This window comes from Corylus avellana, chromosome ca1 (assembly GCF_901000735.1).
Source record: "Corylus avellana chromosome ca1, CavTom2PMs-1.0".
Taxonomy (NCBI): Eukaryota; Viridiplantae; Streptophyta; class Magnoliopsida; order Fagales; family Betulaceae; genus Corylus; species Corylus avellana.
This window is the reverse complement of record NC_081541.1, coordinates 46108568-46120982: the sequence shown is the minus strand read 5'-3', so window position 1 is coordinate 46120982 and position 12415 is coordinate 46108568. Positions and strand designations below refer to the sequence as shown.

General features: G+C 34.6%; 1 protein-coding gene across 20 annotated transcripts; it reads right to left on the bottom strand.

Moving 5' to 3' along the window:
• Positions 1 to 178: 178 nt before the first annotated feature.
• Positions 179 to 3840, bottom strand: LOC132176713 (putative disease resistance protein At3g14460). Of its 20 annotated transcripts, none has more exons than XR_009439626.1 (4): positions 2973 to 3840; positions 2629 to 2716; positions 2044 to 2109; positions 899 to 1824 (listed from the first exon to the last, which is right to left on the bottom strand). XR_009439626.1 is itself a non-coding variant. In XM_059589000.1 (2 exons), the coding sequence occupies exon 1, from the start codon at positions 3794 to 3796 to the stop codon at positions 3065 to 3067; it is 732 nt and encodes a 243-aa protein (XP_059444983.1). In that variant the 5' UTR covers positions 3797 to 3840; the 3' UTR covers positions 2302 to 2716; positions 2973 to 3064. The 20 variants fall into 20 exon arrangements, 1 of the variants encoding a protein (XP_059444983.1); XR_009439638.1 differs by having other exon boundaries at positions 899 to 1550; XR_009439591.1 differs by adding an exon at positions 179 to 281 and having other exon boundaries at positions 354 to 2716.
• Between the last annotated feature and the right edge of the window lie 8575 nt (positions 3841 to 12415).

The window sequence follows — 12415 nt, the reverse complement described above, 5'->3', positions numbered from 1 at the left end:
AAAAGAAAGAAAAAAGAGGTCATTTTTATCTTTTTCAACACAAAAGAAACATGTTAAGTGAAGGTCTATGAAGTTACTAGAAGCTCTACAGTATCTCTCACACACAAACACACTTCTCTATTTTTTTAGATCACAAACACACTTCTCTATTTTTTTAGATGAATAGCTCAAGAACTTCAGGCCTTGAAGAGATGGAAGTTACCTTGCAAGAATTTGAATTAGCCTATGGCTTGGTTTCAGAGGAGATCTTGTACACGAATAAGCTAGTGATGCCCCAATTCCTGATGCCCAGAGCACCCCTATATTAGCCACTAGGAAAAAACATGAACATACTAATTGAGAAGGAGGATTACTTCTGACCAATGCTGGTTAGCTTGAGCTCTGAGAACCAAGACTGAATTACTTCAGTCTTCTTTTTCTTCTTTTACCAAGTTCTTAGTATACCAGTGAGTAGAATCAGTGGGGTGGAAGTGGCTAAAAGTCTACATGACGAAGCAAGTATGTCACAGAGCAAAGTCCATTCCACTCTCTATGCAAACTGTTCAACGATGATGATTAAAAAGAAAAGGAATAAATAGATTGAAGTAAATGTAGTAACTTTATGATCAATATGTGCATGAAACGTTTTGTTATAACTACTACTATAGAGATAGTGATCATTGCAGGCAGTTTTGATTTGGTTTGTCTGACTTTTTGGGCAACAGTACAAAGGCCAAGATCATGTCAAAAATCCATAACCTCAGAATATATTCAGGAGCAAAAACTTAGCATTTATATAGTTTCACAACATAAAGGTTGTCTAATGTTAATTGAATTGATTTCTAAACTCAAAATGTCAACAAACATCAGTTTCCCTTAAGCCCATCCAGCACAGATGAAGAGGTCTTTAAAAACCTACTTCCTCAAGTCAGCAGTACATTCAACCAAGTTTGGAAAGAAAGCCACAAAGATCTTCTTTAGAGGTCTGGTCACGAGCTCTGTAACCGAAAATGATAGAGTGATAGACATAAACAAGCCACTGATAAATTGTTACAAACATCACGGCAGAGGGAAGTGGACATTTAGGTACCAGTATCATCAGTTGGCATAGACAACCAAATTCAAAGATCTCCCCATTTGTCTCCAGGTCATTTGCACAGTCTTCAATCAATTGCAGCCTGAACAAACCCCAAAATGACCTGCAAGTCGTCCATTTGCTTCACCACCAGAAATATGGATTTTTCATTTTTCATAACAGAATAATGCTATCTACTACTAAAAAGCTGCTTGAACTAACATTGTAAGTACACGAAAAAGGGAGTAGCAACCAGTTTTGCAAGTACATGTGACATGAAATGCCTCTGAACAACATCAACTAGTTGCTCTTTTGATGGGTTGGGCTAGCATCCACCTAGGCTCCTAGCAATCCAATATGCTAGTACACAAAAAAAGTGACTCAATAGTGGCAACAGATCAACAAGTAACTTTCTCCTATTAGAAAAACTCACAAGCTTAAAGTGTCCCCAATATCTCCACAAAGCAGCCATCTCCAGACTCCTTAAGTCAACCTTCTGCAAAGAAGATGTTTTGGTAGAGAACTTAACCATAAATAAGTTTAATAATAAAACCCAAAAACGTTTTTCACCTACCAAAAACATTGTACAACTCAAATGGCAAAATCAAGATTGAGCTTGTCCAATGTTAATTGAATTGATTTCTAAACTCAAAATGTCAACAAACATGAGTTGCCATTAAGCCACTCCGACACAGAGTAGGAGTGGTTGACCATCTGCTACCGAATCCATGAAAACACACAAGTGGAGTTTGTATTTCATTCTAAATGACCTGCTCCAAAGGCAAACACCACTCAGAATCCAACCGATTTAGAATCTTATGGGCTTTTAATTAGTTTTTTTTTTTTTTTTTTTTTGATGGATTAAATTAGACAACTGGCATCAAATTAAAACAGAATTATTAAACAAAAATAATGGAAGAATAAAAAATTGGGCAAAGCATTTTATCCTCAACAAAGAGAGAAATTAGCTGGTTGAACAGAGAAAGTACCTGACAGTAACGTGGAGACTTTTAACAATCAATTCCAAATCAACCCATTTACGCTGGACAAATTGTCTTCAGTAACCAAATTACGTGCAAAATTCCGGAGAAAGAGGGAAAAATGATCACACAAATTGATCATAAGAGCACAAGGAGACAATGCCCAATAAATACACCTTTGAACCACCAATTGAAACAGCTGTGGCAGAGGAGCTTGCCACCAAAGCAAAAAAGACATCCCAACAGAATATTTACACCATTTCAGAGTTCTCGTACCAATGGTAAAATCAACTGCTTTTAACCCAGTTTGTACAAGCATAATTAACAAATCGCATTGGAGGATGATGAAGAGAATGGAACCCATTGATAAGAAGATACGAAAATAATGCCTAGGAGCAGTTGACCATCTGTAGCAAGGCCTTGAGCACACAAGTACAACTTGTATTTCACTCCAGATTACCTGCTCAAAAGACAAAACCCAACTAATATGAGATCTTTTGGGCTTTCAATTCTTTTCTGATTTTTGATTGGTTAAATTGGAAATTTGTGTTCAAATCAAAATATAATTATTAAACGAAAATATAAGGATAGTACCCTTAACCCTAACCCAGTTTGATCCGGCACAATCAACAAAGCCTATTGGAAGAGAATGACAGCATTTGACCATTTCATTTCGGATGACCTGCCCAAAATGCAAAACACCACTTAGATAGATAGAACCCAACTGATTTGAACTCTTTTAGACTTTTAATTCTTTTCTGAATTTGGATGGGTTAAATTAGAGAAATGAATTCAAATCAAAACAGAATTATTAAACAAAAATAAAGGAAGAATAAAGAAGAGGACAAGGCAATGTGTTTCATCAGAGGTAGTAGCTAAGAAAAATTAAAATAGAAACGGTATATTCATAAATTATAGCTGGCCGAAAAGGAAAGTACCTTGCTATACAATAAATTATAGCTCATTCAATCCGTACGTGGTAATGAATATATTTGTTGGGGACGTGAGCAATCTTGCGCCATTTTTCTCCTTATTTCCTTCCCCACTCTTTCTCCAACAAAGGACATTCGAAGATCCTTAAAGTAGAAAGGGAGGCAGGCAGCCCGTCTTCTGGCATGCACTCGAGCTTAGGGCAGGACGAGATATGCAATTCTTCAAGAGCAGTGAGGTGTTGAAGCCCCTTCTTGTCCAAAGATTTCAATTTTGGAAAGAATTGGACGTAAAGATGGGTAAGACTGGTAGGAAACAACCCCTCATTTGGAAAGGACTCCACATCGGTTTTTGCGTCCCAAAGCATGAATCTTCTAAGACACTGGAGTTTTTGCAAACCCCACCCCATTCGGTTCACAAAGAGTTTATCACAAAAGATGATGGAAATTTCGTTTAGATTGGAAGGCAATCCCCCTTCAGTAAATGACTCAACTTCTGGACAATCACGTATTTCCAATTTCTCAAAAGAAGGCTGTTGCCCTACCCAGTCCGGAAAACTTTTACCATCATAGCCCCTAATAGTGAGACTTTTCAAGTTCGAATGGGGCTGGAGACTATTTAAGACAACTATTTGCCTTACTACAGTATTATCTTTCGACCAATATGCCCAGCTCAATTCCAACTCCTCAAGGTACTTCTTATCCACCAAGTTTAAGTCATTAGCATCCGTAAGAGATGTAACATTTTGGAGGTTCTTAATACAAAGTGATCCTCTCAGAAGATTAAGTTTTTTTAACTCTCCAATGCCACATCCACTATCTTTGCCAACCATAAATTTAGTTAATGTCTGAAGACCTTTTAGTCTACCAAGATGTCTTGGCATCTCCGTTATATTGCGAGTTTCAGTAATACCAAGATGACGTAAATTAATGAGTTTATACATATCTCTTGGCAATGCTACAAGAATAGAACAATATGATAAATTCAATGTCTGTAAATTATACAACTTACAAGAATATGCCCAGCTCAATTCCAACTCCTCAAGGTACTTCTTATCCACCAAGTTTAAGTCATTAGCATCCGTAAGAGATGTAACATTTTGGAGGTTCTTAATACAAAGTGATCCTCTCAGAAGATTAAGTTTTTTTAACTCTCCAATGCCACATCCACTATCTTTGCCAACCATAAATTTAGTTAATGTCTGAAGACCTTTTAGTCTACCAAGATGTCTTGGCATCTCCGTTATATTGCGAGTTTCAGTAATACCAAGATGACGTAAATTAATGAGTTTATACATATCTCTTGGCAATGCTACAAGAATAGAACAATATGATAAATTCAATGTCTGTAAATTATACAACTTACAAGAATATGCCCAGCTCAATTCCAACTCCTCAAGGTACTTCTTATCCACCAAGTTTAAGTCATTAGCATCCGTAAGAGATGTAACATTTTGGAGGTTCTTAATACAAAGTGATCCTCTCAGAAGATTAAGTTTTTTTAACTCTCCAATGCCACATCCACTATCTTTGCCAACCATAAATTTAGTTAATGTCTGAAGACCTTTTAGTCTACCAAGATGTCTTGGCATCTCCGTTATATTGCGAGTTTCAGTAATACCAAGATGACGTAAATTAATGAGTTTATACATATCTCTTGGCAATGCTACAAGAATAGAACAATATGATAAATTCAATGTCTGTAAATTATACAACTTACAAACAGAATCATGCAACCTTTTAATCCGAGTGCTAGAAATGCTCAAATAACGTAGATATATAAGTTTACTAATTGAATTTGGCAACTCAATTAAGTCCATATAGTGAGTTAGACTAAGCACTTGTAAGCAACTTGTCGTTAGTAGTGGAAATTGGGTTCCATATACGTAGCCACTCAATAAATTTAATCTTGGGACAGTGTGCAATCTCTTAGCCTCTTGAAAGCTTGCAAAATTCTTATGAAAAGATAAATGGCGAGTGTTGCTTACAATTTCAGGAGGACAATCATCTGCAAGGCTTAAAGTGAATTGTTTAGATATGAATGTTGCCAAATCACTAACAAGATCATGCATTATATATTTATTGCGATAGGATTTTTGGAATAATGATCTTGATACAAGATCAAGGAAGTAATCGTCACCAACTTCTTCCATTGTTTTATTTTTGGGTTGCGGCAAGAAACCTTCCACCATCCATAATAAGACTAATTGATTTTTTTTTTTTAAAGCATAATCCTTTGGGAATATGGAGCAGAATGCAAAGCATCGTTTAAGATGTGGCGAAAGAGATTTATAACTTAATCTTAGAGCAGAAATGATGCCGGTCTCAGTTGGTAAATCCCATAATTCACTTCTTAATACCTTATCCCATTCATCAACATCTAATTTAGACCACAAGAGAGCCCCAATCACCTTAATTGCTAAAGGTATGCCTTTGCACTTTTCTACGATTTGTCTTCCTTTTGCTTCTAGTTCTAGATATTCATTAGAGTTACTATCGGCATGAATATTTTGTAAATAGTGACTAACAATCTTCTTGTGATAACTCTTTTATATGATGAGTTGCACTAGTGTGCATGACTCTTGCAACTTCGAAATCACATGTTGTTACGATACCTTACTTCCTTGTGCCCCAAATTTTAAAGCATTACTTAAGTTCTCCCATTTGGGATATGTCTTATCCCAAACATCGTCTAAAACAAGTAGAAATTTCTTTCCTGACAACATCTCCCTGAGTTTAATTTGAAGCTGATCCGAATTATTAACATTACAAGGTGGCTGAGTTACTACCTCCAAAATTGACTTTATTACCAAGAACACATCAAATGGATCCGATACACAAACCCATATTTTTAGGTCAAAGTTCTCATTCACCCTATTATCCTTATATGCTAATTGAGCAAGGGTGGTCTTGCCAATTCCTCCCATGCCAACTACGGCAACCACACCTACTTCACGGTCACTCGCCACTCGCATCATTTGAGAGAAGCGAGTTAATTATCGCCTCCTTATCATTATTCCTTCCATAAATACTAAATTCTTCAAATAAAGAAGTCGTGGGCAGTCTTTCTGATGGATTCCCACCAACTCCAACACCTTCTCTTAGGCCCAAATTCTCCTTTTGTTTTACTAGAAAATCCAGTTTGTCAAGTAGCTCTTCTATCCTTTTTTCTACCTTCTTGGCAAAAGGACAAGTAGAGATGGGGTTACGTACCTTACATCCAAACGTTCCAAGTTCAGCATCCGACCTGCGTTGTAGGGCTTTGGTAGCAATCTCATGCAAGACGTCCTCTGCATCATAGACAACATCTTTCAGCGTATCAAGCCACACTTTAACATCAGGCTTTGTAAATTGCTTGTCCTCCGCATCTTCAGCCACTGCATTCACGGACGACAATTTTATCTTCAGCTTCATTAAGAGTCCATCATTCACTTTTCGTCCCCGAAAGAAGTCAATGAATTCGGGAGACGCCATTTTTTCAAAAAACACTTGGAGGAAGGGAGAGAGAAATATGCCTGCAATCTCAGCCATGTTTTGTGCTTTTGCAAATCAAAGGAAACGAAGGAAGGTGAGAGCAAAATGAGACTGGAATGCAAGCTATCTAACGCTTTCTACACTGAAGAAGGTATATATATAGGAAACATGCTCACGAAAGAAAACAAAAACAGTAATGGACCCATACGGCCCTACCCACGTGTTTCTTCTTTGCAATGTTGGAGGAAATCAAAGGAAATGAAGGTGGGTGTTTGACGTCAATTTAGTCGGCCAAGTTTTGTATTTATACATGCCTAAACCAAAAAATAGATGCAAACATATTAATTGAATATGTTTTTCAAAGTTATTTTGGTTTATCTCAATTGATTAAGATGAATTCAAGAAAGATTGAGCAGCTAGCTAGTAATAGAAGAATATTGCCCGGGTGCTATATATTATGAGTCGGATTTTAATATATTCTAAATTTATTGATCATATACAATAAATTATAATACATATCAATTATCATCTTCTCGAGGATCATATGCGCGCATTACAATATAGAAGCTAAATATGAATAAAAGAAATAAAGAAATTTCATGGACATTGCCATTGCCTTTGAAAAAAAAAAAAAAAGAGATGGCAATCTATGAAAAGAAGATCAATAATAGTGGAGAGGCCCATATCCAAGTGAAAATGCATAAATAAAGATAAAGCAACCAAAATCGGACAAAGGATGGGCTATCCGCAAAGAGTCTTCAAATCACCAATAGAGATAAACGACCCACGGTTGCGCGCGTACAAAAAGAAAAAAAGATAAAGCAACTTTTAATACGTGAGCTTTGGATTCCATTGGTCGAATGATTTTTCCACACCATTAATATCTGACAGAAATTAGCTTGAAAGTTCTTGGAGTCAACCAGTTGGTAAATGCCATTCATTTCATACAATTGTCACGTCATTTAAATTTTAAATTATGTGATAATATATATACTATTAAATGTAACAAAACAAACACATTTTGAAAATTTCATGTATTGTATAAACATCAAAATGTAAGACTTGGTCCTCGACGAAAGAATTGGCCAAGGCAATCTCTTTACAATGATGTTAAATTTTGGTTGATCTCAATCATATTGGGATGAATTGAAGAAAGAATGAATTCATGATATTGTTAACTTTGATTGGTTTCAATTTTATTGGGAAAAAAAGAGGAAGAAGTTTGTAACAACGATAAATTTCAACAACGATAAATTTCAAGCTCTCTGAGATTAGGAAAAGCTCGGTACGTCTGTTGTCATCGTCAAAGGGAAACCATTTTTCCCACTTCGACATATACTTGAACCTTAGAACTTTTAAGGCTTCAAATGGCTTTACTGAAGAAGATCCGTAGCCATAAAACTCAAGACCCACCATAACAACTCCATTTAACCCAACAATAGAGAGGTCCTGCAGAGAGGGTAGTTGCCCAAGTGGGGGCAACCTGCAACACTCCTTACAGTCTTCTAGATGAAGAGATGCTATATTAGAGAATGAAGCATCCCCTACCCAGTTTGGAAAACCTGTACCACCATAGTACTTGATAAACAGGCTTTTCAAGTATGGATGGGGCTCGAGACGATCGAGTACGATTTTTTGAATTTCTGAAGGATTGGTAACAACACTCCACGCATTCCACTCCCATACCAACTTCTTAAGGTACTTCATATCCCTCAAGCCTCTGCTCTTAGCATTAATAGGAAATTCAATATTTTGGAGCTCCAAAATAGAAAGTTCCCGAAGATTTGTAAGTTTTTCTAACTCTTCAATGCCATATTTACTATGTTTGTTGACCATAAATTTGGTTAATGTTTGAAGATCCTTTAGTCTACCCAAATGTCTTGGCATCTCCTTCATGTAATTAGTTGCAGTAATATCAAGATGGCGTAAATTAATGAGCTTATGGATCTTTCTTGGCAAGGCAATAAGACGACAACAATGGGATAAATTCAATATTTGAAAATTGCACAACTTACATATGGAATCAAACAACCTTTTAATCATAGTGTAAGAAATGTCCAAATAACGTAGATATTTAAGTTTACTAATTGAATCCGGCAACTTACTTATATCCTCATTGTAAGATAGAATGAGCACTCGTAGTTGTAGGCATCTTATCATTGGTGATAAATGTTGGGTTCCAAGCATGTAGCACAAATCATCCCTAAAAATAGTGTGCAACCTCTCATCCTTACGAGGTTCAAACTTCTTAATATTAAAACCTTGTGGGAAATACAACAAATGGCGAATCTTGCTTTCAATTGCAAAACAAGAATCTTCTCCAAAGCTTAGAGTAAATTGTTTAGATATAAATTTTGCTAGAGTGTAAACATGACCATGCATTGTATAATTATTGCCACTTAATTGTTTGAATAATGATCTTGATACAAGAGTACGGAAGCACTCATCACCAACTTCTTCCATTGTTTTATTATCTTGAGGTTGTGGCAAAAGACCTTCCGCCATCCATAATAAGATTAATTTATCTTTTTCAAAAGCATAATCCCTTGAAAATATGGAGCAGTATGCAAAGCATCGCTTTAGATGTGGCGAAAGATATTTATAACTTAATCCTAGAGTAGGAAGGACATCTCTCTCCTCCATTGATAAATTCCATAATTGACTTCTCAATACCTTATTCCATTCTTCAATATCTAATTTAGATGACAAGAGAGTCCCAATCGCCTTAATTGTTAAAGGCAGGCTTTCACACTTTTTTACAATTTGTCTTTCTATTGATTCTCAAGCTAGACGTGCAACAAAGTTACAATTGTGGAATGCATATTTTACAAATAGCGACCAACAATATTGTTCGGGTAACTCATTTATAAGATGAGTTGCATTAGCATGCATATCCAATGCAACATTTTGATCGCATGTTGTTATGATGATTCTACTTCCATGTGCCCCAAATGATTCTCTCACTCAAATTGCTAGCAACAGTAATGCCTTATTTTGGGTTCTAAATTCTTCAACCCTAAACCTAAAGGCCTGCAATCTCATACCCTTATGGCACTCAACCTGTATGAGCTTGTGGATCGGCCCAAGTTATTGTCCCAAATAATGCTAACAAGCCTTTCAATGGTTTTTTCGGACTCAAAATGCAAAATCCAAATCAATATCAAAAAATACAACCAGAAAGACTTAACCCAATGGCCCATGACCCATAACTCGCGCCCACTGATTAATTTATTTGTTTAGGTAAAGTCCACATACTATCTTCAAACTATCACAAAATTTAACAATGTCCACTCCAAACTACCAAAACATTGTCAATGTCCCCCCTAAAGCTAGCAAAAAGATAAAATTGCGCATATATATTTCTCAATAAGACAAAAATACCTCCATAAATTTAAAAAATAATAATAATAAAAAAAATTAAAAATTAAAAATTAAAAAATGAAAAATTTTTAATTTAAAAAAAATGAATATTTTTTAAAACGAATATTTTTTTTTAACAGAAAATTTTATTTATTTATTTTTTAATTTTGTTTTAGAAATTTTTTATTTTCTTAAATGAGAATTGTTAATTTGTTTAAAACGGAAATTTTTATTTAAAAAGTTATTAAAAAACAAAAAAAATTAAATTTTTTTCTTAAACATAGGATTTTTTTAAAAAAAAAAAAATCAAATTTACCACTTTGGATTTATTTATTTATTTAGTTTTAGGTTTTTTCTAGAACTTTTAGTATTTTTTGTTTTTATTTTACTAAGGATAGTTTCGCCATTGAGAGGAATATTGACAATTTTTTTAAGTTTGGGGAGGAAACATAATCAAAATTAAAAGTTTAAAGAGAACATTCTCAATAGGGTGATTTTTGAAAGGATATCTGAACATTCCCCTATTTGTTTTTTCCTCTCATTAGTGCTCTTCTCCATATTTCTCAGCCCCTCTTTCTTCACTTATTCATGGCATGACTTGGCAGCAGAAAATAGTTTCTTGTTTGCACTTTCAAATTGACTTTCTAATTTCTTTCTCTTTTAATTTTCTATGCTTAGGTTTTCTTTTTGGATAAAATTCTCCCCGTATAGGTTTTTTCACTGGAATTTTAACTTTAATATGTGAAAAGAATTAAAATTTTTAATAGGATTTACCTAGAAAGTGAACAAACCTGTTTTTCAACCAAATTGAGACACTTTCTAATACTTACACAGTTGCACACTTCACATTCATTATAGAACTTGAAGAAATTCAATAGAAGCAGGCCAAATGGCCTAAACTAGACCAAACGAGCTAGATTTAAAAAAAAAAAAAAAAAAAAAAAAAAAATTAAAAAAAAATTAAAAAAAGAGAGCTAGAAACAAGCAAGAACCTTGCTAGATAAAACCACTATTTTCTGTTGTATACCGACAATTTAAAGCGCAATTTGCTATCCAAATTGTTAGGGATCTCCGTCAATTTTTTGCCTAGCAATTTGAACAATAATTATGAGAGAGCTTACATAAAATCTGTTAAACACTAGCCCAAACAGTAAGAATAAACTTAAGAGTAATTAAAAAATACTTGTAAACTCTGTTCAAACAAAGCCTCCGGCAGTCACAAAGATTTCAAAATATAAAATGGAGAAAACTTGACAAAATAGGATCGTCAATTTCAAGTGAAATGAAAAGAAATCATTCCATGGTCTAGATTTTATTTTACTGATATAATGTAGTGCACAACAATTATGGTATTGTTTGCCAAAATTAATAAATTTTAGGCATAAAAATAAAGCCAAGCCCAAAGTAAAAAATACTAGAGTCCTCCAAAACTCAATTGTCTTGTTGGGGTAGCGATCATAATTTGTATATAGTCTTTTATATCAAAGCAACTGATATAAGTGACCAATTTCCTTCTATGAAAATGATAGAAATCAAGCCCAAACTACTCATGTGCTTCCTTTCTACATGAGTAGTTTATTCAAAGCCCCATCGTGTTTTTCTTAAATGAAGAAGATCGGAAGCTAACAAGGAGTGAAGTAGAAAGGAAGCACAATCAAAAGTTGGCTGGCTCATCCTGGCAACCCAAACTATAGTAGTATGAACTCAACCCAATCATCCTGGCAATTAAACTATATATAGCTGAGAGATTTTAGCATTCAAAAATAGTTTACTTCAATTGAAAGAGAAATAATTAAATAAAAATACATTGATAAGATGCATCTTATTAATAATTTTAAAAAAAACATTGCTGTGAATTACTCTAACAAGCACCTTCTTCATATTTTCCAAACGTCCAATAATACTCCTAATGCATCTGTTGAACAAAGGATGCAAGCAAAGTTAGTGAAGATTGTTGTTCACAATTACCTACCTAAATTAATAGGCAAACAACTGGATGTTTTATCCGCAAGTGCACGAGGTCAACATAGTAGTATAGTGTGTAAATACGGGTCATTCCCACGAGAATTGCTGAATCTTGCTTAAAATCAATTCCAATAGTAAACTAAAATAAAGATTGGGTTGAGTTCATAATGATAAAAAAGTAGGGCTTTGATATCCACCACTAATTATATTTAGCTAATATATCAATATGTCAATGTTTTGATCATGTTATGAATATCTAATGTTTGTCAACTTAATGGCATTGGTGTCTACTCTTTAAGCTATTGATTTTCCTAAACAACGAATTAGTCATGGGTGTCTACTCTAATTCTTTTCTCTTAAATAATGTAACATGAGTGTCTACTAAATTGTTCTTTAAGAAAACATAATAACTGTCAAAATCGACAAACACATGAAGCCTAGAGCATAGGTGTCTACTCCCGATTCCCCATGTTAATTAACCCAAGAATCGCAATGTGTATTATTTTGTTACTTATGTTTAACCTAGGACTCGGTCATCCAAATTGATTTAACTAATCCATACTACATGCACATGTTAATCAGGCACACATATGAGGAATTCATGAAACTAGGTGTTAATCAAGTTAAACATCATAACAAGATCATCACAAAGG